Source organism: Mesocricetus auratus, unplaced genomic scaffold, assembly GCF_017639785.1.
Source record: "Mesocricetus auratus isolate SY011 unplaced genomic scaffold, BCM_Maur_2.0 Super-Scaffold_100053, whole genome shotgun sequence".
NCBI lineage: Eukaryota > Metazoa > Chordata > Mammalia > Rodentia > Cricetidae > Mesocricetus > Mesocricetus auratus.
The window spans coordinates 570,028-597,939 of NW_024429230.1; the positions used below are offsets into that span (position 1 = coordinate 570,028).

Genomic DNA, 27,912 nt, shown 5'->3' on the forward strand with positions numbered 1-27,912 from the left:
CTGCTTGGCGGTGGAACCTGATATATGCTATGTAATGGGTCCTGCTGTGTGTCTGGACAGGCCCTGACTGGGTGGGAGACGGCCCTAGCATCCGCTCAATTATTTCCCTTGAGTCTGCGTGGTCACTAAGAAGCAAGGACTTTTTTTCCATTAGAGAATAAAAACTGGATCCTGGGACATGTGTGTGTGTTGATGAATTACTCCAGGCTGCTGTTAGGACAATAATGCCCCGGCTGCAGGGTACTGGAGGCTGCAGCTCTGCCTCTAATCCGCCCTGTTCTCTGAGGGCAAAAAGCACAGCAGAGAGGGCAGCTCTTGCTGCTGTGCCTTTAAAGACAGTGCAGCCCAGTGGAGAGAGCAGAACACCTGGGTTACATTAGCTGCACAGCCTTGGAAATTTCCTCAACTGCCTCTGTTTCCTTGTTTGTCAGAATAGCGGTCAAACTCTTGCCTCTGTGTGCCTTAGGGGTGTGGGTATATTGACAGCATAGAAATGCAGTGATGTAAATGGTAACCTTTGTCAGTGCCAACTTACTCTGTGTGTGTGTGTGTGTGTGTGAGGCTAAAGTTTGACCTTGGGTTATTCCTCAGATGACATCTATTTTTTACATTAATTAATATATTTATAGACTGTTCCATGGCCCTGATTTGGAGGTCAGAAGGTGGCTTGCAGGAGTTGCTTCTCTCCTTCTGTCACAAGGATTGTCAGGCTTAGCAGCGAGGTCATTTACCTGTGACTCATTTCTGAGGTCTCATTTCGCATCCTTGATGGAAAAAGCTGGGCACAGTGGCCTGCACTTACAATCCCAGCACTGGGGAGGCATAGACAAGCAGATCCCCGGGGACTGACGGTGAACCAGCATAGTCCACTTGGAGACAAGCTGAGAGAGCTTGTCTCAAAAACCCGTGCGGACAGTACCTGAGGGATGATGCCCAAGGTTTTCCAATGGCCTACACACACACCACACACACACACACACACACACACACCACACACACACACACACATACACACACACACACACACACATACACACACACCTGCTCTGTCTAGCTGGTTAACAATGTCTGCTCTTCTTCTCCTAATAATCTAGATATATATTAGCAACATTCAGGATTTAGTAACCTTTGTCCCCTACAGTCTAACTGCCAGTCTGTGATTCTCTTAAAGTATAAGTCAAGTCCTCTCGTTCTGTTTAAGTCCTTCGGTGACATTCCGCCTGCCCCTCTCGGAATAAGACCTCATCTCCAAAACCATGATCTGTCCTAGCTTTCTTTTTTATTTTACTTTTTCTTTTTATGTTTATATATACATCTGTGTACCACTTTCCAGCAGTCCCCTCAGAGGCCAGAAGAGGGCCTCAGATCCCTTGGAATTAGAGTTCCATACTGGGACTGGGAATTGAACCTAGGTCCTCTGTAAGGACAGCCGGGGCTCTAAACCACTGTGCCATCTCTCCAGTCCCGGGCCTATCCTTTCTTTAAGCTGCCAGGAACATTTCCACCCCAGGGCCTTTGCAGGAGCTCACTTTATACTTTCCTCTTTCGTTCTTTCTTTCTTTCTTTCTTTCTTTCTTTCTTTCTTTCTTTCTTTCTTTCTTTTTTTGATACAGGGTTTCTCTATATTGTTTTGGAGGCTGTCGGTCCAGCCCAGCCTTGAACTCACAGAGATCTGCCTGCCTCTGCCTCCTGAGTGCTGGGATTAAAGGCGTGTACCACCACCGCCCGGCCTTTTTTTTTTTTTTTTAAATACAGGGTTTCTCTGTATTGTTTTGGAGGCTGTCCTGGAATTTGCTGTGTAGACCAGGCTGGCCTGAACTCACAGAGATCCGCCTGCCTCTGCCTCCCGAGTGCTGGGATTAAAAGTGTGTGACACCACTGCCCAGCTCACTTTATTCTTTCCACAAGTCTCTCCCCATAATTTGGCTATGCCTGTCACCTCCTTCAAGCTCTTTATTCAAATGTTGCCTTAACAACGAGGCTAATGGTGGGGCAGTGGTGGCACATGCCTTTAATCCTAGCACTTGGGAGGCAGAGGCAGGCGGATCTCAGTGAGTTGGAGGCCTGCCTGGTCTTCAAAGGTAGTTCCAGGACAGCCTCCAAAGCCACACAGAGAAACCCTGTCTCAAAAACAAAACAAGCAAACAAAAAATGAGGTTAACTGTCCTACACAAAATGGCAAAATCATTCTTCCTCTTAACATGTTTTAATTTCCCTCCAGCACTTACAACCATCTGAATAGTTACATGTTTTGTTGTTTCCTCCCATAGAATTTGATTTACATGGGGGTAGAAGTTTTTATGTATTCTGTGCTTTTAACTCATTAATTATATTTTGAGGGGCTAGGGAAATGGATCAGTGGTTAGCAGCACTGGCTTCTCCACCCAAGAATCTGTGTTTAGTTCCCAACACCCACATTTGAAGGTAACAACCATCCTTAACTCCGAGTTCCAGGGGACTGATACCCCCTTCTAGTCTGTGGTCATACCACCCTGAACACACCTGATACCGCCTCTGGCTCTCAAGGACACCAGAGATGTACATGATACATGGACACACTTGCAGGTGCAACACCCGCACACAAAGATGAAACACCGACACTAAATAACCAGATTTTGAGTGAGTTGCCTGCAGCACTGGCTTTCCACACGAGCGAGCTGCTCCTGCAGTGAGAGAGGCACCCCAGAAGCGTTGCTGGAGGTTGCTGCTAAACAAATGCTGGCTGGTTTGACTGTTCAATCATGTTAGGAATATACCAAAAGTTTGCATATGCCTACGTGCAGCCCGCTCTTACCATTTGTTTTGAGACAGGATCTCTCTATGCACCTTTGGATAACCTATAACGTATTATGTACACCAGGGTGTTCTCAAATTTAGAGAGCTTTACCTCTGTCTTCTGGGATTAAAGGCAGGCCTGGAACTCCTAGCCTTTAAAAAAAAGTTTGTTTTTGTTTTTGGGGTGTGTGTGGTGTGTGTGTATGTGTGTGTACACGCGCGCGCATGCATATGTATACATGGGTTCGTGTGCATGGGTACGTGTGTGTCCATGAGGTGCATGTTCGAGTATGTGGGTGTAGAGGGTGAAGTTGACATTGAATGTCTTCCTCCATGGCTCTCCCCTTTGTTTGTTGAAGCAGGGTCTCTCACTGAACCTGGAGCTCACCAATTCAGCTAAGCAACATCTAAGTAACACCTCCAGCCCAGAAGAGCCGGATACTACGACAGCTATTTGGTTGTTGTGGTTTTCATTATACATTTTGACAACTGTGGTTAACTTTGCTATCCAAGGTCAGGACTCCGTGCCTGGAAAATTGAACTACAATTCCCAGAGTGCCTCTCTAATCTCTCGGGGAATGCTGGGAAGTGTGGCAGAGGATTTTGTTTTTTCCCAATTACAGTTACTGTCGCAGGCATAGTTTCGTTTCCCAGAGAGCCGCTTTAGGAGGATTCTGGGAGGAGTGGCAGAAGCATCAGTCCCTCAGGGAAGGGAAACGAGAAACCATTTGAACTCGGACATTCGGCGTTCCCTGGGGTTTGCAGACTGTTGGGGCATAGGAGACACCCCGAAAAGAATTCAGAGTGAGTACAGTGAAACGGAACCTGTTCTAAGCGCGTCCAGGATGTAGTAAGGAGTCATAGTCAGAACTGACAGACGCCCTCGGTTACGGTGTTTGAGTTTTTAAGGGTTTCTAATTTCGAGAAACGGGACCGTTTTGCACTCAACATTGAGTACCTCAGATGACTTTTCTGAAACGTTTTTGGAGAGCTACTTAAACGTGGAGCTTTCCCATTTCTCACCCTTTCTCTTAATCTTTGAAGCGGCGGTGGGATCTTTTAGAAATAAACCGTAAAGCTTTTCATATAGCCAAGACCGTGAAGTTGCATCACGGCGGCTCCGCATCCTTCCCAGCCGGCTCCAAGTCCACAGTGGGACGGACGCTTCCAGAACTCTCCCAAACCCGAGCAGCCGTGTCTGCCTCTGCAGGGTTCCTGAGCCTTCAGGCCCTTGTAATCAATTTAGTAACAGACATTGGGCAAGACATCAATCAGGCAGCTACACAGTGGGCCATGCAGACTAGGGAGTAGCTACAGCCACAACAAAGTAGCTTTTGCATTTCCCAGGATCTGTGAACCTCACTGGAGGAATTCCAGGAGCCTAGAAATCATTTCCAGCCATTATCCCAGGACTACTGTCTTTGTTATACATTTTTGTTTCTTAAAAAGCGTACATGCGTGTGTCTAAATTTCTAAAGGTAGCTGGGCATCGTGTCTCAATGTCTACATTCCCTCCTGCTGAGGCAAAATGGTCGATGCCAGGAGTCTGAGGCCAGCCTGGGCTACAGAGTGAGACCTTGTCTCAAGAATATAAAAGTGAATAAAATTTGAAATCAGTAAAAATAAATAAATTTAAGTCAGGGCTGGGAAGATGGCTCAGCAGGTAAAACCCATGTAAAGCTGAGTGCAAAAACACACATCTGTAATCCAAGCTCACCTACAATGAAAGGAGAGGCAGGGGAGGCTCCCTGGGCCCTCACAGGCTAACTAGCTTGGTGTACACGGGGGCAAACAGCAACAGAGACAGCCAGCATGGAATAAGATGAGGACCAGCACCTGAGCCTGCAGACACACACACACACACACACACACACACACACACACACCCCATATAATCATATATACACAAATGTAAGTGTGAAAATGAACACTCAGCACCTGAGCCTGCAGACACACGCACACACACACACACACGCACCATATAATCATATATACACAAATGTAAGTGTGAAAATGAACACTCAGCACCTGAGCCTGCAGACACACACACACACACACACACACACACACACGCACACACCCCATATAATCATATATACACAAATGTAAGTGTGAAAATGAACAGTTAATTGCATGTACACTTCTCAGCCCTCATCATCTTCCTCCTAAACTAGCCACTGTCTACAGCGTGGTCTGTATACTTCTAGTCATTTGAAAAATATAGATGCCTAACCATAATCCTAGCATGCAGCAGGTGGTAGCAGGAGAATCAGTGAATTCAAGGCCGGCCTGGGTTATGTGAGAACCTCTCAAAACAAACAAACAAACAAACACAAGTTCACACAACTCCAGATGAGTGAAATGTTATACATTTGTAATCACAGCACTGTGGAGTCAGATGCAGGAGGATTACCATGAGTTCAAAGGCCAACCTGGGCTACATAGCAATTTCCTGGCTCATCGAAGCTAAGACCCAATCTTAAAATAACAACAACAACAAAAACCATGTATTTTATGTATACTGGAATGTTTATCTGTTCTCTTCATCGTAAATGAATTAGGGAATGGTGATCAAGCAAATATTACTTGTCTTTTGCACTTGTCTAACTGAAGATACAATAGGCAAATAAAGCTTGATATGGTGGCTTATGTGTGTTATCTCACTACTTGGGGGGACTGATATAGGATGATTGCCTCTGGTTCAAAGCCAGCCTAGGCTATATTGTTTCCAGGTCAGACTCATCTTAAAAATTTATCATCATCATAAATTGTTAAAAATACATATTTGTAGTGTACAATGCAATATTTCAATATTTGCATATTCTATTAAATAAACCAAGCTAGTATATCTATCATGTCACATATTTTTAGTTGTTCATTGTGGTGAGGGTATTTAAGATCTCCTAGAGTTTTTCAAGCATCTTTCAAATACATGTGGTGGCCATCAGTAGTACAGATTTGCAGAACTTACATATCCTGTCCAGTTGAAACCATATTCCCTTTGGCCAGCATCTCCCCGTTGCCTCCTGAGCATTTCTACTTGATAAAATATCATGAATACTCTGCTGTTCCTACACACATCATTCTCTATTCAGAAACTACTTACTATTCTATTTAATCATACTTTTGAGGGGTTGCTGAGGTCAAACCTTGGGCCAGGGAGGTAGCCTACAACTGAGCTACGTCTCCAGACCATATCATAATTTAAACGTTATATTATTACTGTGTGTGCATGACGCCTGTGCCCGCAGACGCAAGCACGCCATAGTGTGCATATGGAGGTCAGTGGACAACTTTGGGAAGTCGGTTTTCGCCTTACACCGTGGGCGGAAGTGGCTGAGCATTCTTGCTGGGTCCCATTATCATGATTTTAAAAGTTTTTATTTATTTTTATCTTCATTCATAAACAACTATGTTTTTATCCCACGTGTGTGTGTGCCTGGTGCCTGTGGAGGCCAGAAGCGGGGCTGGATCCATGGGACTGGAGTTACAGGCAGCTGTGAGCTGCCCTGTGAGTTCTGGGAACTGCAGAGACCCTCCAGAAGGGCAGCCATTGTCTTTAAATGCTGAGCCATCTCCAACCCTATGCTTCTTACTAACGTTCTTAAACATAGTCTTTCCTCCCTGGGACAGACTCTTAGATGTAGACTTTTTAGGTAAAAGAAGGTTATTTAACACATTAATAGTTATTCCTAAATTAACTTTAAAACACTGGAGCAATGTACATTTCTGAGCTATATGTGAGCTAGAAAAGTTGGCCTTAAACACATACCTTTAGATTATTAAAATTACACATTTGTCACTATCTCAGGGTGTGTGTTGTTGTTTTGTTCTTGGGGGTTTGTTTTGTTTTTGTTTTTTTTTTTTTTGGTTGTGTTGAGACAGTGTTTCTCTGTATTGTTTTGGAGGCTGTCCTGGAACTCACTCTGTAGACCAGACTGACCTTGAACTCACAGAGATCCACCTGCCTCTGCCTCCAGAGTGCTGGGATTAAAGGCGTGCACCACCAACGCCTGGCTCAGGTTGCTTTTTAACCCATATAGTACATACTGCCTTCTGTGAAGTTGATCCATACTGTGTTTTTTGTTTCTTAAGCGGCCTAATATTTCATTGACTTTAATTTGCTAAATCTATTTTAGCCTTTCCAGGGTCATAGATCAAAATCAAAACTATTCAAGGATTAGTCATCAGTGACTAATAATTGTGCAATCAAGCAGCAGGCCTGAATGCTAAACATTTCTCCACAGGCTGGTATCAAAGCTTGCTTCCCTTGGCACAGTTAAAAGGTGGTTGGTTTTTTAACAGTGCGGTCTTACTTTCTCAATGGGATTTCTTGAACTTTTTACTACTAATATGAAAGGTACCCTTTACAGGGAAGACAATACATAATGATAAACACTGTATAAAGAAACTTGGGGCTGGAGACGTAGCTCAGTGGTTGAATGCTTACTTGGAATGTGAATGGGTAGCATTCAGATGTGTAAGGCTCTGGATCAAACACAATTCTGAAAATGTTTTTAAGAGACAGAATATACTACAAAAATAGAAACTGACTTGATTATCTGTGAATTTGCATAGCTGCTTATTGAAATATTTTCCTAGTGGCCCTGTTTTTAATTTTTACCCTACAGGATTTTCTCCTACTTAATTTTCTAAGAGTAGTTGGGTTGTTTGTTTCTTTGTTTTTCTTTTTGGTTTTTAGAGACAGGGTTTCCCTGTATAACAGTCCTGGCTGTCCTGGAATTCACTTTGTAGACCAGGCTGGCCTGGAACTCACAGACTCACATAGATCTGCCTCTCAAGTGCTGGGATTAAAGAGATGTTGGTTTAAAAAATTGTTTTATTACATCTTAAATTTATTTATTTATTTTGTGTGTATGTGTGTATTCCCTGGTACATTTGGGGAGGTCAAAGGACAACTTGTGGGAATTGGTTTTTCCTTCCAGCATGTAGGTCCTAGGAACTGAACTCTAGGCGACACCAAGCCTAGAATGTTGTTTCTCATGGATGAGAAACTTGGACTCAGGAGTCTGGAGACATCTCAGAGTTGTCATTTATTCCATTAGGATAACTCTAATGACATAATATCATGTCATTAGGACATCAGGAGACGAGGGGTTTAGCTCGGTGGTAGAGCACATGGTGTGCGTGTTCCACTCAATTTCAAGAACTAAAATTTAAGAATTAAAAACTTTTAGCTTCTTAGTGTATGGCAAAGCCTTCTTTCTTTTTAAGAATTCCTTTCTGTTATTTCCCACAGTTGTAGGGATTGAACCCAGGGCCTTGCACATGCTCTGGAAGTGTTCTGTCATGATCCCACCCCACCCCTACCCAATATGGCCAAAGTTCATTTCTTACCAACAGTCCAGTGCAGAAGAGTTTTGGTTGGTGGGGAGCTTTTCTCTGTATGCGAATCAAAGATCCATCTAATGCCTGCCCTTTCCACTGGAGTCTTCCAAGCCAAGGGGGAAATGAGGATGGAGAAGCCACATTCAAGGCTAAAGATTCATCGTAGAAGGGACACGCATCATTTCCACTAACACCATATTGTTAAGACCCAGGCATGGCCCTACCTAGGAACAAGGAAGGGGAGAGAGATGGTTGACTTTGCAACTACCTCCTAGCAACAACGCCACACTATGAAGGAGGAAACACATCATTTATGTTAATGAGCTGGTTCTCATAGTTTACTAGCTTAGCAGAACAGATGTCAATTTTGTGAATTAGAAAATAAGCAATAGGAATTTGAGATCCCATAGCTAAGTGCAATGAAGGCCTGGGGTGGCATTGCACATCTGAAACCCCAGCGCTCAGGAGGTAGAGGCAGGCAGATCTCTGTGAGTCTGAGGCCAGCCAAGGCTGCATGGAGGCCCTATCTTAAAAAACAAAAACAGTGTCAAAGCTTGTTCACATGAGTCTTGGGGATTGTCGTTGCTGTTTTTCCCTGATATTGCAAAGTGATTCTGGCCTGGTTTAAGCTATAACTCTCTTGTTGATTTATTATTTTAAAGTGCATACTGTGATCCTAAAAACAAAACAAAACAAAACAAGCCTCCATTTTCTCTAGGAACCCAACAATGTCTCTGTATTGTGGGACAATTTGCAGGAGGAAATCTTTTTGGTGCTATAGGCTGCTGTCAACTTATGTCACTAAGACACGGTGAGTTCTGACCAACCTGATTATTTTGGGCCTATTAAATACTAAACTCTAAACTCTTAAAAATTCTATGTTAAGATTTAAGTGTTAGAGATTAAAATGACATATAATAATATCACTGTAAATAATTTACAGTTGAAAGCCATTTAATAATAAATTTCCAACGTTGAAAATATTCTTGACTGTAAGTTCTCCTCAAATAAGACATTGTCCTTTTGGCCAAGAGGTGATGCACACCTGAAATCCCAGCTTGTAGATGGTGGAGGCAGAAGGAATTCAAGATCCTCCTCATCCACACAGAAAATTTGAGGGCAACCCACATTACATGAAACTCTCTCTCTCAATAACAAGAGGAAAAGGAGGAGAAGAAAAGGAGGAGGAGGAGAAAAGGACTTTGTCTGTTTATTGTTGTTACTGTTTTGTTTGGAGACAGGGCCTAGCTGTATTTTTTTCATGTGTGTACATATTTCTGGTTACACATATGGAGAAGGGTGAACACACATGGGTGTGCATATGCATACAGAGGCAGAGGTCGACCAGATGTCTTCCTCAATCACTTCTCCACTTTACTATTTTTTTTAGGTTTTATGTATATGGGAATTTGACATGTATATGTTTGTATACCATGAGTGTGCGGTGTCCACAGAAGCCAGAAGAAAGTGTCTAGATGGTTGTTGGCCACCACGTGGGTGCCTTGGACTGAACTCGGGTCCTTTGAAGAGCAGCCAGTGTTCTTAACTACAGAGCCATCTTAGTCCTACATCTTATTTTTTGAAATGGGGTCTCTCACTGAACCTAGAGATTATTGATTGACTAACCAAGCCCTAGCGATCCTCTTGTCTCTCCTTCCCTGGCTCTGGGGTTATAGAACCCTGCCCAGGTTTTTAGTGTGTTACAGATCCAAACTCGGGTTTTCATGTTGGCATAGCAAGCACTTTATTGGCTGGGTCATATTGGCTTTTTGAGGCAGCATCTTACTATATAGTCCAGGATGGCTCTGACCACTTCTTTTCCTCCAGTCTCCTGAGAGCAGGGGCTGCCTGTGTGTATTACCACACCCAGCTAAGACACTGACTTTCCTCTGTGGTGTCTCGTTGCCTGAAACAGTGCTTCCCACATAACAGGCACTGAAGTATTGTTAGATGAATGCACAGGGAGGAAGACGTCAAAGCGACCTGTTTGGTGTGATTTTTAATAAACATGCTTAAACTATATTGACTAGTATATCTTTGTTTCCTGAAATAGCAAGGATGACTCCAAGACCCTCCTTCTCTCAAAAGAGCTATGCTTCAGTGGAAGGTAGCAAAGGGAGAAGGAAAAAAAGAAAACAGAAAAGGCTGGAGCAAAGGCTCATCAGTTAAGAGCACCTGCTGCTCCTGCAGAAAGCCCAGGTTTGGTTCCCAGCATCTGCAACTCACAACAATCTTTAACTCCAGTTTCAAGGGACTCTACACACCCTCTTCTGGAGACCCAGAGGCACCAGGCACACACACACACATGCAAGCAAAACACACATTCACATAAGCAAAAAGAGATAAATCTTTAAAGAAATAGTAACAACAAAAGACCACAAATAGCCCGGCAACAGCGGTGCACGCCTTTAATCCTACCGCTTGGGAGGCAGAGGCAGGCGGATCTCTCTAGGCCAGCCTGGTCTACAGATGGAGTTCCAGGGATAGCCAGGGCTACATGGAAAAATCTTGTCTTGAAATGTAAAACAAACAAACAAAGGCAACAAATGAGTAGTTATGATGGTTCTATTATTCTGTGTATGCCTATATTCCTTTCAATGTATTAATACACAATACTATTTAGATAATTCCAAAATTCTGAACAGGATTATTCTCTGATTAGTGGGATAATTGATTTTTTTTTTGTTTTTGGATAAAAATTAATTGGGGCTGGGGAGATGGCTCAGCAGTTAAGAGCACTGACTGTTCTTCCAAAGGACCCAGGTTCAATTCCCAGCACCCACATGGCAACTCACAACTGTCTGTGACTCTAGTTCCAGAGCTTCTGACGCGCCCCCACAGACATGCGTGCAGGTAAAACATAAAATAAAAATAAATTATAATTAGCTGGGTGGTGGGAGCCCATGCTTTTAATGCCAACAATCAGGAGGCAGACACAGGTGGATCTCTGTGAGTTTGAGGCCAGCCTGGTCTATAGAGCTAGTCTGAAACAGTCAAGTATACACAAAAAAACCCTGTCTGTAAAAACCAAAGTGTGTGTGTGTGTGTGTGTGTGTGTGTGTGTGTGTGTGTGTGTGTGTAAAATTGTAGTATTTTTGTATTTTTCAAGAATGGTTATTTTTTTCTTATTCTTTTAAGAAAAATCAGCAGGGTGGTGATGGCGCACACCTGTGATCCCAGCACTCAGGAGGCAGAGACCAGAGGATCTCTGTGAGTTCGAGGTCAGCCTGGTCTACATAGTGAGTTTCAGGACAGCTAGGACTGTTACACAGAGAAACCCTGTCTCAGAAAAAAAAATCAGATAAAGTTTAAAATATCTAATTTCAGCCTTGGCAGCCAGTATAATGGTCCATGGTGTTATAACGAAAGGGAGAAGCTGAGTTCTTTACTGAGAAGAGTGTCCAAACTGTGGGCCTCTCCAGGTCTGTTGAGGACTTTGGCTGAAAACCTCCACATCAGGGTTTTGCTTTTAAGGCTCATTGGGGCACAGCAAAGGCCACCCCACTCTCTTTGTCCCACTGTCTCTGAAGGCAGCAGTTTCTGTTGTTTGTATTTGGTAACTCTGCAGTGGCCCTTGTCTCTCCTTTGACTGACGTGTACTCTTTACCCTGGAGGGTACAGTCTCCCAAAATAAGTTTAGAAGCATCACAAGTCTTAAAAGTTCAGGTTTCTTTTGTCTCCGTTTCTAAAGAGCTTTGTAACTCCCTTTACCAGAGGATGAGGCTCCTAACACAGCTACTGTGGTGTCTGTTCTGTTGTGTGTTTTCAAGCGGTGCCAACTCTGCTTTTACATGCCCTGTATCTTACAGGAGACACCTGCAAGACATTTCCCGCTTACACTCAAGATAGGGCATATAATTGAGAGTTTGTTTTAGGGCTTGACTTTTTGGTCATTCTGTATGTGGATCAAACCCAGGGCCTTTCACATGCCAGACAAGCACCCTAACACTGAGATACTCCCCTAGTTTGGTTTTAGGGTTTTAACAGACAAAGCTAGTTAATGATTAAGCCCCAAGAGCATGCTCATTTAGTCACCACTAAGTCTTTTAAGATTTTTATTTTATTTTTTTATGAATACAGTGTTCTGCCTGCATGTATGCCTGCAGGGCAGAAGAGGACACCAGATCCCAGATTTCATTGTAGACAGTTGTGAGCTACCATGTGATTACTGGGAATTGAACTCAGGACCTCTGGAAGAGCAGCCAGGACTCCTAACCTCTGAACCATCTCTCACTGAATCTTTTTTTTTTTTTTTTTTTTTTTGAGACAGGGTCTTTCTACATAGCGCTCATTGCCCTGGAACTCACAGAATGCACCACCTCTGCCTCCTGAGTGCTGGGATTAAAGGTGTGCTCCAACTCTATGCCCAGTCCAGTCAATTTTCTTAATCTACATTTCTTTTTCTTGGCTACTGAAAATATTATCATTATGAATATGTCAGTAGGTCAAAGCGGGCTTTACCAGTGGTCCCTCTGGTACACTTCAGGAGCCAAAGGAATTCATGTCTGAAACAGTGTGCAACTGATCATCACATGTGTGCCCCGTCTTCCCCAGATTGAATGAGAATTCCTAAAGGCGCAATGTTTGCTGGCGTCAGAGTACAGCCTGCTCCCGTCTGTGGGTCTTCTGTGCTGACATTTTTACCATAGACCTTTTCCTTTCAGTCGCCTGCCTGCAATTCTTGCCTCACTGTGTAACACTAGCAAAGTCCCTTAAGAGTTAACTCAGTATTTATTGCCCTTGAAGTTCAAGTCAATAAACACTGGTTGAACTAAGCCATTGCATATGCTAAACTACGATGCAAAGCCAAGAATGGGAGACCCTGTCTTAAAGACACCAGTCTTTCTGGAGAGGTGGACAGTCAACAGGAGGAGCAGGGGGACGCAGGGACGGGTGGTGGCCGCCGGGTGAAGACCAGAGTGCACAGTTGCTTGTAGCCACCTCGACTTCAGAGCAAACTGGGGTGAAAATAAATGATTGGAGCGTGGCGTGATGGCACAGACCAGTAATCGCAGCTACTCTAGAGGCTAAGGCAGGAGGCTTATATTCAAGACTTTGCTGGATGGACTGCAGAGTGAGTTCAAAACCAACCAGGGCAACTTAGTCATAAAAGGTGAGAAGAGAATTGATCATATAGCTCAGTGTCGGAGAACTTGCCTAGCATGTCCACGTCCCTGGGTTCAGGCTCCAGTAGTGCAATACAAACATACATACATACATACAAACAAACATACATACATGCAGTGCAGGAGAGTTAAGATTTCCCCCAAATGAATGACAGACAGTGTCGCACCTGCTGAGCAGCCTGCATCCGAGAATGTAGCGAGGTGGTCGGGATAGATGACACAGAGACCGGTCGGCTGCTTTAAGAAAACTTTATGCTCCCCAAGTCGGCTTAGGAGAACTCCTCAAGAAAAAACGCTTCCCTTTTTAAGGACTTCTGCAATCCATACACACACAATTCTCCAACCGAGCTCTCACACACCTCTCACAGCTCTCCCAGACTTCTCACCCTCCTGGCTGGTGGTTTAATCCCCGGCCCCAGAATCAGGGAGAAACCGCAGGGAGCAGGAAGAAGCATCTAGCCTTAGAGGGGATCAAAGCCATGGTATTTCAGTGAGCGAGCCCTTATCTAAGCCCTATCAAGAGCTTTATAGCACTGAATTGTTTTCAGTAAACATTATCTCACAGCTGCCTGCTCCCAGGCTGATGGAGGGGTGGGTTTCCGGCCAGGGTCTGTGATCCCCACAAGACAGACAACCAAGCATGGTTTATTTAGGTTTACTTGTTTATCTTACTTGGGCTGTATCTGTATATGTCACGGCATGTATGTGGAGGTCAGGCTAACTTGAAGTTGTCTCTCCTTCCACCATGTGGGTTCTGGAAGTTGAAGTCAGGCTTGGTCATCTCATGGGCCTAAGTATGGTTTTTCAATGGCTTGTTTCCCAAATTCAGGTATTTATTTGAGTTGAAGGAAGATGATGAGGCCTGCAGGAAAGCTCAGCAGACCGGAGTGTTTTACCTCTTTCATGATCTGGCTCCTTTGCTACAGGCATCAGGACACCGATACCTGGTCCCCCGGCTTAGCCGAGCAGGTGAGGTCAAAGCGCACCAGTGGGAAACTAAACTTTCACCTCTAGGTGAAATTCAGGGCACACTGAAGTTCCAAAAACTATCCTTGCGTTTTAAATGAGTTCAGATTTTTCATATAGCTCTTGAAACTCAAGCTTTGGGACAGACGTTTCTGTCCTGCTCAGTCCCACAGGCGTGTTAGTCCAAATAAACACACTGAGGCTTATATTAATTATAAACTGTTTGACTGAAGGCTTGGGCTTCTTATTGGCTAGCTCTCTCTTAATTATTAACCCATTTCTATTGATCTGTGGCTCTCCACATGGTCTTGGCTTACCAGAGATGCCTGGGTATCTCTTTGACTCTGCCTTCTATCTTTCTCTATACCTGTTTGGATTTCCTGCCTGTCCATTGGCTGAAACAGCTTTATTCATCAACCAATAAGAGAAACATATATTCACAGAATACAGAAGGATATCCCCCATCACAAGCTTATATAACTGTTTCTACTAATTAATAACTCATTGTATGAACTTGAATTCCTAGTTATTCTTGGTGGTGGTAAGAGGCATGAATGCCTTAAACAGAGGTCCATGTAGCTGCTGTTCAGATGGAATGGGCCACTGCCCATTTCGTAAATGAAATTGTAACATGGCCACACTCTTTTTTGACATACTGTGGCCTGTTGTTTTTATGCTACAATGGCAATTGAGTAGTCACAGTAGACTGTGTTATAAACTATAAAATATTTATCTCTTTACAGAGAAGGTTATCTACCTTTGCCTTAGGCTCATGCTCTCTAGACTCAGAGAACTGCGGTTTACATAGTTTAAGATTTACATCCTAGGGGCTAGAAAGATGGCTCAGTGGTGAGGGGTGACTGCTCTCCCAAAGGACCTGGGTTCAAATCGCAGCACCCACATGGCAGCTAACAACTGTCTGTAACTCCAAGATCTGAGACCCTCACACAGACATACCTACAGGAAAACACCAATGCACATAAAATAAATAAATTTTAAAAGTATTTGCATCCTAACTTGATGTTGATTAGGTCAAAATCGAATAAAATTTATTTTGAGACCCCTTTTACTACATGCAACTAGATATGTACACCTCTGGGTTTGGGAATTTTGGTTTGGGGATTCAAGTGTGGATTGAGCATATTTTTTAAAATTCTGAGTGCAGGGGATGTGACTCAATGGTAGAATTCGTGACCAACATACATGAGAGTCTTAGTGACATTTCTGTTGCTGTGATAAAAACACCACAACTGTCAGGCATTGGTGGCTGGTGGCACACGCCTTTAATCCCAGCACTCGGGAGGCAGAGGCAGGGGGAATCTCTGTGAGTTCGAGGCCAGCCTGGTCTACAGAGTGAGTTCCAGGACAGGCTCTAAAACAATGCAGAGAAACCCTGTGTCAAAAAAACAAAAAGCAAAGCACCACCACCAAGGCGATTTGCAGAGAAAGAGTGTGTTTCAGGCTTGCTGTTTGAGGGACGAGAGCATGTGCATGGCAGGGAGGCATGGACTGGAGGAGTAGCTGGGCGCTTGCACCTTGAACACCCTGGAAACAGCATGGGCTTTTACAACCTCAAAGCTCTACTGCACACCCTGCCCTTCAGTGACACCTCCAACATCTCCTAATTCTCCCAAAACAGTTCCAGCAACTAGGGACCAAACACAGGAGCCTACACACAATAAGGTTCCTAGATTCAATCCCAGTAGCAGGAAAAAAAATTCTGCAACTAATAAAATAAAATCTATGATAAACTAAACACGGTCAGGTGTTCCTTCTTTTCCTTATTCCCTAAACAACAGAGTAAAGCAATTATGTAAGTGGTTGCATTGTTATTTGATATCTTAAGCAACCAAGAGCTATTTAAAGTTATTAGCAAACACTGCCTTATTTTATATGAGAGTTGAGCACGCACACATTTTGGTGTGTAAGAGGTATTCTGTAACAGACCCCAGCCGATTGTGAGGTAGCAACTATGTACTCTAAGCAGAAGTACTTCCTGTGGGCCTCACATGGCCGTGATCATGTGACTAAAACTGTGTCTCTTTTTCTCTCCCTCTTCTCTTTTGTTACTCAGAGTTGGAAGGGCTGCTGGGTAAGTTTGGACAGGATTCCCAAAGAATAGAAGATTCGGTGCTGATTGGATGCGCCAACCAGCAGGAGGCGTGGTTTGCTTTGGATGTGGGTCTGAACAGCGCAGCCTCCAAACAGGGTGCGTACCTCCCTGCGGCTCTCAGGCCGAAGGGTTTTCAAAGAAAACTTTACACTTACAAAAACATTGTCAGTTTTTCTCTTTAAATAAGGAGATAAAAACACTGTTACCCACTATCATTCCTGAAAAGAGAGTAAGAAAGGATTTGCTATTAAGCTTTAGATAGCCCGGAACTTGTTGTGTAGCCTAGGCTAGCCCCAGATTCAGTCCTTCTATCTCGGCCTCCTGCTGGGGTAACGGGTGTACACTACCCCACCTGGCTGAAAATCAAGGTGTAATGATTTTTGTCCAAGTGGTGGGAACACATACATTTTATAGCTAACTATTTAATAAGTATTTTAAAATTCATGTCTTTAAAAGTTGGTGTAGCAGCATATAATCCCAGTGCTTGGGGGCAGCTGAGACCAAAGAATTTTAAGTTCTAGGCCAGCTTGGCCTACATAGTGAGTTTTTGAGTGGGGAGAGGGGAACCTCTGAAAAAAAAAAAGTAAAAGCTTGGCATGGCAGTACATACCTGTAACCCTGCACTAAATATCGTTTTCATAAGATGTTTCCATGAGTGGCTCTGGGCCCTCCACCCACACTTTAGAGGCGGTTGGGATCCTCCATGCTCTCTTCTGTCTTCAGTGTCTGGGGTTACTGTAAGTGCAGTGGTCACAGGATGAACTTACGCATCCCATTTTATGCTTCCCAGAGATTGTTGTTGCTGATCCCAACTGCTCTAAAGCAGATCTTGTGAAATACTGTGAAATACTGTGTGCTACCATTTTCCAAAAAAACTAAGAATCACTTGGTAGCTGTTTAATTTTCTTTATTCTTCCAAAATTCATGTTTAGGAACCCAGAGCAGCTATTCCCTGGTAACATACAACCGTGTGTATGAGCATGCATACATGTCGTGTTCTCCCTCCCTCTCTCTCTCTCTCTCTCTCTCTCTCTCTCTCTCTCTCTCTCTCTCTCTCTCTGTCCCCTCTCCCCCTCCCCCTCTCCCTTCTCCCCTCTCCCCTCTCCCCCCCTCCAGATAGAAGCTTGAAAACCTGTAATTTCCCAGATCCCTAGATGAGTCTTGTAGGCAAGTTTGGGAAGCAGAGCCCTGACGGGATGGGCTTCAGGCAAAGCTGGGCATGTTTAATGGTGTCCTCTTTTCTAATTTCCTAGCCTCTCTGCCGAAATCTGAAGTGGAAGCGGAGCTCGGAGGCTCTTTCGTCAAGCTGAGGCAGGCTCTTTTTCAGCTGACCTCCGTGGATTCCTCCCTGCTGTTCACGGTAGCTCTGGTTTCTCAGCTCCGTAGGAAGTAGAGCAAAGTTGTGTGAACAGGCAGATACACATGTGCATACGACGCTGGGATCTATATATGTTAATGCATTTTAGTTACTATTTATTAATATACATGTTTTTACAGATTTCTTTTGCAAAGCATGTTCCTTTATTGAGAAGCTATAGCTGAAACCTGTCTACCTTTTATTTATTTATTTTTTTGGTTTTTACGAGACAGGGTTTCTCTGTATTGTTCTGGAGACTATCGGTCCAGCCCAGCCTCAAACTCACAGAGATCCGCCTGCCTCTGCCTCCCAAGTGCTGGGATTAAAGGCGTGCTCCACCACCTCCCGGCTACCTTTTATTCTTTAAATATGTTTTTATTTAAATTAGAAACATGCAAGCTTCAAATATCAATCCCAGCTCCCTCTTCCACCCCTCCTCCCTTGTCCCTCCACCTTCCCCCAGATTTTTTTCATAAATGCTTTTTAAAATTTTTATTTTTAACTGAATGTGCATGTATGCCTGAGTGTAGGTCTCTGCAGAGGCCAGAAGAGGGCACCAGCTCCCCTGGAGCTGAGTTATGTGAACGGCCAGTTAGAGGTCTTGGTGCTGGGAACTGAACACTGGTCCTCTGCTGGAGCAGTATGTATTCTTAACCACTGGGCCATCTCTCCAGCCCAACGTCATAAATACTTTTTAACTCTGTGCTTTAATAACTTGTTCTCACAGCTTTAGATTTCACTTGTTAATTTCTTTTGTTGGCTTTTTAATTTTTATTTTTTGAAACATCATCTTAAACTCACTATGTAGCTAAAGATGACCTTACACTTGTGATCCTTCTGCCTCTATTTCTGAATTACCAGGATAATAAGTATGCCCTTGCATGCCTGCTTTATGTGGTACTAGGGTTGAACTCAGAGTTGCCTACACATTAGACATACGAATTACCTTCCCTGCTGCTGTGATAGCAGACCCTGACAAAACAACTCAGGAGAGAAAGGTCTATACGGCTCACAGTTCCAGGGTGTGCAGACCCTGACGAAACAACTCAGGAGAGAAAGGTCTATATGGCTCACAGTTCCAGGGTACAGTCCATCATGGTGAAGACGTCACATTATATCCACAGGCAGGAGGCCAAGAGTGTTAAAGGATCAGCCTGGCTTCTCCTTTTTATTCCATCCAGGACCCCAGCCCACGAAATGGTGCTAGACACAATTAGGGTGTGTCTTCTCACCTCAGTAAACCTATCTGGATAATCTTTCCAGGCATGCCCAGAGATTTGTTTCCATGGGATTCTAAATCCTGGCAAGTTGACCACAGCTCTCATCATCCCAGCCATTAATGGCTTGTTATTCTTGTTGTTGCTTTAATTTTAAAGACAGGGTCTCAGGTAGCCCAAGCTGGCCTTCAGCTTACTATTTGGCTGAGGATGGCCTTGAACTCCTGGTCCTCTGGTCTCTATTCCCCCAGTGCTGGGATTACAGGCGTCTACACAGGCACCAACCTGTCTGCTGTGGTGCTTTATTGGCTGTTCTAAATTAAAGAGAAACCCCTGAGCCTTTTTTATATGGAAAAGGACAATCACAACTTGAGGTATAGAAACAGTGGGTGAAAACACCCACTGCACAAACCTGACCCGAGTTGCATCCTGGGAACCCATGAAAAAGCCAGATGCCACTGGAATTCCAGTACTCCTACGTCAAAATCTCTGGCAGAAGCTGAGAATGGCTGGAAGTTCAGGGGCCGCTGGCCTGGAGTACACTGCACAGCCAAGCCAAAGAGACCCTCTTCAAGGTGGAAGGCAAGAAGTTGTCCTCTGACCTACATTTACACACACACACACACACACACACACACACACACACACACACACACACTTTAAAAAAAAACAAACCATAACTTCATTGAGGAGGAATAAGTATGAAAGAAATGTTTAACTATAATGGAAATTAAAATGTTTTCTTTTTATTTTTTTATTTTTTTGGTTTTTACGAGACAGGGTTTCTCTGTATTGTTTTGGAGGCTATCGGTCCAGCCCGGCCTCGAACTCACAGAGATCTGCCTGCCTCTACCTCCCGAGTGCTGGGATTAAAGGCGTGCGCCACCACCGCCCGGCTAAAATGTTTTCTTTTTAAACTAGGTCACATTTTATGGTTGTATTATATTCTGTATATTTTTATGTTTTAAGCAATTCATAGTGCATTTCGAAATACCTTTTAGGCTGGGGATATAGTGCAACAGAAGATTACTTCCTAGTGTATGTGAGGCTGTAGATTCCCAGCACTGCAAAAGAAATTTTAAAGTACATACAATATGCTTTTAGATTTTTGATGCTAGGAAAATATATTTAGGTCATTTCTTTATTTTATAGTTTAAAGCCACTTAGAATAAGTGATCTAGGACCAGTGAGATGGTTCATCAGGTAAAGGTACTTGTCATATAAGCCTGCGACCCGGAATGACCCCTGTAAACCAACCCCACCAAGTTCTCCTCTTACCCATTCATGCACCATGACACATGTGTCCTCCCCGACACACACACTATTAATAATACAATTAAACAGCTTTTTTGGGGGGTGGGAGGTTTCGAGACAGGGTTTCTCTGTGTTGTTTTGGAGGCTGTCCTGAAACTCTCTCTATAGACCAGGCTAGCCTCGAACTCACAGAGATCTGCCTGCCTCTGCCTCCCAAGTGCTGGAATTAAAGGCATGTGCCCCCATCACCCAGCTAAACAGCTTTCTTTCTTTCTTTCTTTCTTCCTTTCTTTTTCTTTCTTTCTCTTTTTTAAGATTTATTTATTTATCACATATACAGTGTTCTGCCTACATGCCAGAAGAGGGCACCAGATTGAATTGTAGATGGTTGTGAGCCACCATGTGGTTCCTGGGACTTGAACTCAGGACCCCTGGAAGAGCACTCAGTGCTCTTAACCTCTGAGCCATCTCTCCCGTCCCAACAACTTTCTTGAAATGAGTGAGCTAGAAAAAGATTCCCCCATGAATTGGTCTAGACACCTTTCTAAAGCCAGACCCTCCCTTGTGTCTCTAGGCTCAGGCGCTTCTCCGATGGCATGATGGTCACCAGTTTTGCAGTAGAAGTGGGCAGCCCACTAAGAAGAACATGGCTGGCAGCAAGCGAGTGTGTCCTTCCAATAACCTCACCTACTATCCACAGGTGGGGACCATGGGGCGCGACACACCTCTAATTCCAGTACTTAAAGGTAAAGGCAGCCCGGGCTACCTGAGGTTCTGGGGAGATGGCTCAGCAGTTACGAGTGCTGGCTGCTCTTCCAGAAGAGTAAGGTTTGATTCCAGCACCTGCATGGCAGCTCGCAAACCTCTGTAACCCAGCCCCCAGGGGACCCAACACCCTCTTCTGGCTTCCTTGGGCACCGGGGGCACATACAGGCAAAACATTCTTACAGATAAAATAAAAGTAAACAGCCAAGCGTTGTGGTCAGTACTTGGGAGGCAGAAGTGGGCAGATCTCTGTGAGTCTGAGCCCAACCTGGTCTCCACAGCGAGTTCCAGGACACTGAGGGCTATGTAGAGAGACCCTGTCTCAAAAAAAATAAATGAATAAATTTCATCTCAAAAATATTTCTCTTTGTTTTCTGAAAAACGGTCTCTCTGTGTAGCCCTGGCGATCCTAGAACTTGCTATGTAAATTGAAAAGAGTAGAAAAGAAAATGGAAGCAGTATTCTAAGAAGGCTGCCGCCACTGTCACGGGGAAGGGAGCCTCCACTGTCACCGGGAAGGGAGCCCTGTGTGCTGAGAAGGCTTCCATGATTGCACGTTCCTTTTGCCTTCTATGCTTCCAAATGCCAGCATCTCAATTTCTATTGTCCTTTCCTAGATGGCCCCTGTGGTGATCACACTGGTGACAGATGGGGCCCGGTGCCTGCTTGCCCGCCAGAGCTCTTTTCCCAAGGGACTGTATTCTGCCCTGGCAGGCTTCTGTGATATAGGTAAGGAGTTTAGGGGAGGAGCAGCAGGTGAGCGTGAAAAGGAAAACAATCTGTCCTGTTGCCGTCATGCTTCTAGTCACAAATATTCATCCTCATGTCAAGGAGACTGTCCTGGAATCATACACACTTTCCCTACACAATAGGAGGCACCATTTGGAACATGCAGCACAGCTGAGGAATGATACAGTGATCCACACACCGCCTGGTTTCCATCGTTGTTATTACCCTCTTCTCACACACGCAGCTCCCCGTCCGTCTGCCCGGCCACCAGCCCAGCTTATTTCTCATGAACAAGTTACAGATGTTAGCGTACTTCTCCCGGAATCTTGCAGCACACAGCGCCGCTAACTAGAATCCCATGCTTACTTACGTTTCCTTATGCCGTTGTCTCTTCTAGTTTAGTGGGTAAAGTCTCAGGATGGTGAGAAACTCAGTGCCTTCCAGCTGAGGGCAGCAGTGGCCTCTCCCATTGCTGCACTATAACCAGCCCACTGGACGAGCACGCACTGTACTCGGGGCTGATCCCTGGTGCTGGGAACTGCGACTCAGAACTCGGGCAGGAGCACACATTGAGATCCTTTCCCGCAGTAGACAGCACACAGCTGTCCTGCTCCAGGGCTGCCGGAATGAATCTGAGTGCTTTCAGGTGAGAGTGTGGAAGACGCCGTGCGGAGAGAAGTTGCAGAAGAGGTGGGCCTGGAGGTGGGAACCCTCCATTACTCCTCATCCCAGCACTGGCCCTTCCCCAACAGCTCGCTCATGATTGCTTGTCATGCAGCGGTGAAGCCAGGACACACAGAGGTAAATTCCTAACTTTCCCTTCAGCAGCCAGACAGCCTTTCTGAGCATGTGTCTTAAGGAATACTGTCTGGGTCATAGGTCGATGCAGAAGATAATCAGTGCCCTGAAGGAATTTGCACTTGAGAATAGGAGCAAATAATCATCATTCCCCCTTGCTTGTAAAACAACTTCCTCTGAGCTGCTTTGTTGAAGTATAATTAACAGAGTCTACACTGGAGGTGTGACTCGGTTGGTAGACTGTGTGCCTTAGGACTGTGTGAGTCGGGGTTCAGTCCTCAGCACCATATAAACCCAGACTGGCAGTACCCGCTTATGATCCCAACACTTGGAGGTGGAAGCAGGACGGTCAGAAGTTTGAGGCTAGCCTAGACTACATGAGCCCCTGTTTGATTTTTAGAAGACATGTCTCCAGATGTTGTGGACTTCTAATGCATCTAACTTGCTGCGTTTGGAGATAAGCATGCATCAGGAGCCATCAATCAGACATCATTATAGGTGTCATACATAAACTCACCCCTCATTTTCTGTCCCCTTGCTTTTCCTCGGTGCTAAGAGCAATTAATATAAACCTTATTTTAATGTAGTCAGCAGAATATTGCTAACCGTAGGTGTTGACAGGCCTCCAGAACTTCCTATGTATAAGTGTAACTTTATCTTCTGGCCACTGCTCCCCCGTGCCCCCTCCCTCCAGGCATTGGAACAACTCTACGCTTTGCTTCTGCACATTTGACCATCTCCATGCAGCTGGGACCATGCATGTCTTCCAGGCCCATCATCTTATTAAAAGTGTAGGGTTTCCTTCGCTTAAAGCACTCAGACTGCCAGCCAGGGTGACAAGTGCCTGTTACCTCAGTGCTTGGGAAGCAGAGTAAGGGAGATCCAAGAGTTCAAGGCCAGCTTTGGTTGGCATAGCAAGTCGAAGGCAATGTAGGACTGCATTAGACTCTCTCAAAAAAAAATTAAAATCCCTCGGTACTAGTTCTTGATATGTATTTGTCACCCTTTCTGTAGTGACAGACATGTAGACTGCTTCGCATCACACATGTTGTGAGTCAGGTCACGGTAGCTACGTCCCTGTTTTGAGCCCCTGATTTCCGTTCACTTGGACATACAGTCAGATGGGATTGCTGGATCCAGTGACAGTCCTACTTTTTAAATTTTTATTTTGAGATAGGATTTCGCTGTGTATCTCTGACTGGCCTAGAATTTGCTATGAAGACCAGGCTGGCCTCATACACACAGAGAGTATGTCTCTGCCTCCCCGATGCTGGGATAAAAGGCCATAACCACCTTTTTATTTTTTTTATAGAATTTCCATAATTTTCAATAGTGGTTGCACCAATTTACATTTCTGCCGGTAGTTTATAGTGGTCCTCCATTTCTGCCAGTAGTTTATAATGGTCCTCCATTTCTGCCGGTAGTTTATAGTGGTCCTCCATATCTGCCACTAGTTTATAGTCCTCCTCCCTCCATTTCCATATCCCTGCTAACGTTTGTTGTTCATTTGTTCATTTTTGAGGCAGGGTCTTACTATATGTAGCCCAGGCTGACCTTCAATTTACTGTCACTCTGGCTCACCTCAAACTTAGAGTCTTCCTGTTTCAACTTCCCAGGTGCTGGGATTACAGTTGTGTGCCATCATGCCAAGCTTCTGTGTTTTTCTAATAGTAACCATCTGACTTACCCACTTTCCTCTTGCTAAGAAATACCAAGGCAACTTGTAAAGTAAAGAATTCAGCTGGGGTCTTGCTTAAGAGTTCCAGAGGCTGGGGCTGGAGAGATGGCTCAGAGGTTAAGAGCACTGCCTGCTCTTCCTGAGTTCAATTCCCAGCAACCACATGGTGGCTCACAACCATCTACAATTCAATCTGGTGCCCTCTTCTGGTATGTAGGCAGAACACTGTATAAGTAATAAATAAATTAATAAATCTTAAAAAAAAAGTTCCAGAGGCTGAGTCCGTGACCATCATGGGAGAAAGCAGGGCAGCAGGCATCATGCCAGAGAAGTAGCTGAGGAATTACATCTGATCCACGAGCTGGAGGGAGGGAGAGAGAGAGAGAGAGAGAGAGAGAGAGGGAGGGAGGGAGGGAGGGAGGGAGGGAGGGAGGGAGGGAGAGAGAGAGAGAGAGAGAGAGAGAGAGAGAGAGAGAGAGAGAGAGAGAGAGAGAGAGAGAGAGAGAGAGTGTTAAGTAGGAATGGCATGGGCTTTTGAAACATCAGTGAAACTTCCTCTACTGAGGTCACACCTCCTAAACCTTCCCAAACAGTTCCACCAGCTGGGGACCAAGCTTTCAAACTCACGAGCCTATGGGGACATTCTCATGCAGACCTCCACACCATCTTAGGAGGTGTGCAGTGACCTCGCCTGTGGCTTTGCTCTGCATCTCTCTGATGAGTGACACTGTATTTTTCACATATGTGTTGACCAGTGTATTTCTTCTTTTAAGGACTTTTAAGGACCATCTATTTGAGAGTGTTTTGCCTTTTTTCTTTTTTTCCAGTGCTAGGGAATGAATGTGGGACCTCAAAGGTGCATACTGCCACTGAACTCCAACACATGTCTGTGCTGTTGAGCTGCAAGGGATCCTTACATAGTTTGGATATTAATCTTTTTGAGATACTTGTTCTACAAACATTCTCTCACATCCCACAGGGTGCTTTTTCATTTTTGTGTTTCCTTTGCTGTATAGAAACTATATTTTTCTTCTGAGACAGGGTTTCTCTGTGTAACAGCTCTGGAACTTGCTCTGTAGACCAGGCTGGCCTGGAACTCACAGAGATCTGCCTGCCTCTGCCTCCCAAGTGCCGGGATCAAAGGCGTTCATCACCACTGCCTAACTTAATGGTACCTTTTATAGAGACAGAATACACACCTCATTTAACAATTTGGGCATTGATCTTATTGCTCCTGGAATTCAGGATGTTGGGGAGGGGACTAATGACATAAATCTATAGGAGCTCCTGGTTGAAAGGGACTTCTGTGACTACCCTAAATCCACCTTGCTTATCTGTGGCAGGTCTGACAGATGGAGGTCACCCAGGGCCCTGCCTACCAGCTAGCCTATCTGACCTCTGGTTTTTATGGGCTCCTTAGTCTGCCTCCACTCCTGGGACAGTCTGTTTACTGTGCTTCTTGCTTTTGTCATCAGTGACCTTTAGAGAGGGCAGCATTTGTACAGATGTGCTCGTCTGTGTAGATGTGGGAATCGGAGGAAGGCTGTGGGAGCCCATTCTCTCCTTTCATCGTGTGAGTCATAGGACCAAGCTCAGGTCGCCAGGCTTGGCTGCAAACGCCTTTACCTGCTGAGCCATCGTGCTGACCCTGCAGCTGCTCTTTAATTGAAAGAGTTACACAATTAATTATAACTCACCGCTCAGTATTTTAGTATCTGTACTTGGGGATTTTATGTGTATGTACCCTGGGGACTGAAACCAGGCTAAACAAATGCTATTAGCCTTGTGTGAATAGGATATTTTTAAATTTATCTTTTTTAAAAGAATTGTGTAAAAATACGCTTAATTCTCTATTGTTTTTCCGGACAATATGGAGAGCTGATTTTAACCTAGCCCATCAGTGCCAGGTGTTATCATTTAAGAATACATAGTTTTGTATGAGTTTTCTCACTTTAGGCCTAGTATTTTAAATTTTATAGTTCCTAATTTTGCCTCCCCCCTCCTTGTCTTTCAGATCCAGGTGAACCAGCGAGAACTAGAAGCCGCTGCCTGGTTCAGTCTTGATGAGGTGGCCACAGCCCTGAGGAGAAAGGGCTCGTTTCCTCAGCAGCAGAGTGGTGCTCTCCCGTTGCTGTTGCCTCCCAAGTTGGCTATTGCCCACCACATGGTTCGAGAGTGGGTGGAAAGGCAGGCCTGTGCTTCCCTGGCTGCTTAGCCCAGTCCGCTGTGAGACCCCTCCCGGGCACTGCTGAAGGGCAGGCCAGGCATCCGCTGCAAAAGGAGGCGGCCAGCCAGCTCCAGGGCAGCCTCCTAAGGCAGAGGCGCCCTGAGAAGTCCCCATTGCCAGACAACCAGAAATGAACCAGGAGAAAGCAGCCTGTAGCACGCTTGTCCCAGCTGCTTTGGAGGCTGACACAAGAGCAGCTCTAAGGAGCAGAGTTGGTTGATGAGATGCTAACGGTGAAAGCCGAGGGAGGGGTGCCGGTTCGTTTGGATGTGGGCCATTTTCTCCAAGGCTGTAGGAGCAAATAGCTTCTGGCACATGGCCTGTGGGTGTTGCGTTTACGGGAACTGCCAAATGTGCCTGGGGTCATTTATCTTAGTATCCAAACTATTCACAAATCTCAACTCACATTTGAGTTCCTTCTGCCCTCACAGAAAAATAGCATAGCATGATGGTTTTGAATTTGTGTGCAGGTGTATTCCTTTTTAAATCTTATTATTTCAAGTGTCTGCCTGCACCCATGTCTTTGCACAACACGAATGCCTAGTTCCTGTGGAGGCCGGAAGAGGGTGTCACATTCCCTGGAACTGGAGTTACAGACTGATGAACGGCCATGTGAGTGCTGAGACCCAAACTTGGGTCTGCTGGATGACAGCCTGTGAGCCACCCCTCCAGCCCTATAGGCACACTTTTATATGTGGCAGTTAGAGTTGCACACTTTTATATGTGGCAGTTAGAGTTGTACACTTTTATATGTGGCAGTTAGAGTTGCACACTTTTATATGTGGCAGTTAGAGTTGTACACTTTTATATGTGGCAGTTAGAGTTGTACACTTTTATATGTGGCACTTAGAGTTGCACACTTTTATATGTGGCAGTTAGAGTTGTACACTTCTATTTGCGGTAATTAGAGTTGACTGTTTAGTAGTTGTCGCTGTTGCTGGGGATCAAACCCAGGGCCTCATACGTGGCAGGCAAGTGCTCTACCATGGAGGCTTGTCCTCAGCCCAAGTTAGGGTTCTGTTTTTTTGTTTTTAAGCTCTGAAGGGATGAGGACAGTGGGAGCAAAGGTCTTCCTCAGTGTACTCACAGGCAAGCAGAGGTGGTGTTTTTTTGCAACAGCTAAATCCCAGAAGGGCTTGAGAGGATTTGAAAGACTGCACTGTTGTTCCAGCTCTTTTACTTGCTCAGTCTGTGAGCCAGGGAAGACCGAACATAAAACAGTACCGGAGTCTGCACGCCCAAAGCCCGCTGCTTCAATTAAGGGAACGGCGAGGCTACGGCCCCCACCCCCACCCCCGGTGCCAGAGACTGAACTCGTGACCTCACACACCTCTGCAAGCTGTCACTGAGCCGAACCCCAGCCTCTGTGTCCTCTGTATCTTGCCTTTCATTGTAAGAGAGAAGATTCTCTGGAGGAAATAAATTTTCATGCCTTTATTCAGATTTACTTTTTTTTTCCTGTTCTATGGCTCAAATTTTAGAAAATGAGAATTGGGGTGGAGATGGGAAAGATCTTTGTGTGTGACAGTAAAATGTTACATCTGGATTCGCAGGCTGT

At 44.8% G+C, this 27,912-nt stretch overlaps 1 protein-coding gene across 4 annotated transcripts in view; it reads left to right on the forward strand.

Moving 5' to 3' along the window:
* Window positions 1-27,791, forward strand: part of Nudt13 (nudix hydrolase 13) — a 32,500-nt gene extending 4,709 nt beyond the window's left edge. For 2 of the 4 annotated variants that reach the window (XM_040735953.1, XM_040735952.1), the window contains exons 2-8: window positions 14,080-14,219; window positions 16,291-16,425; window positions 17,583-17,689; window positions 20,732-20,857; window positions 21,540-21,651; window positions 22,298-22,452; window positions 26,142-27,791. In XM_040735953.1, the coding sequence (XP_040591887.1) occupies window positions 14,080-14,219; window positions 16,291-16,425; window positions 17,583-17,689; window positions 20,732-20,857; window positions 21,540-21,651; window positions 22,298-22,452; window positions 26,142-26,342 (976 nt within the window). In that variant the 3' untranslated portion in view covers window positions 26,343-27,791. Of the gene's footprint in view, window positions 1-3,451; window positions 3,580-8,842; window positions 8,936-14,079; window positions 14,220-16,290; window positions 16,426-17,582; window positions 17,690-20,731; window positions 20,858-21,539; window positions 21,652-22,297; window positions 22,453-26,141 lie in introns of those variants that run through there. The other 2 variants (XM_005083567.4, XM_013123177.3) reach the window with 2 other exon arrangements.
* The last annotated feature ends 121 nt before the right edge of the window (window positions 27,792-27,912 follow it).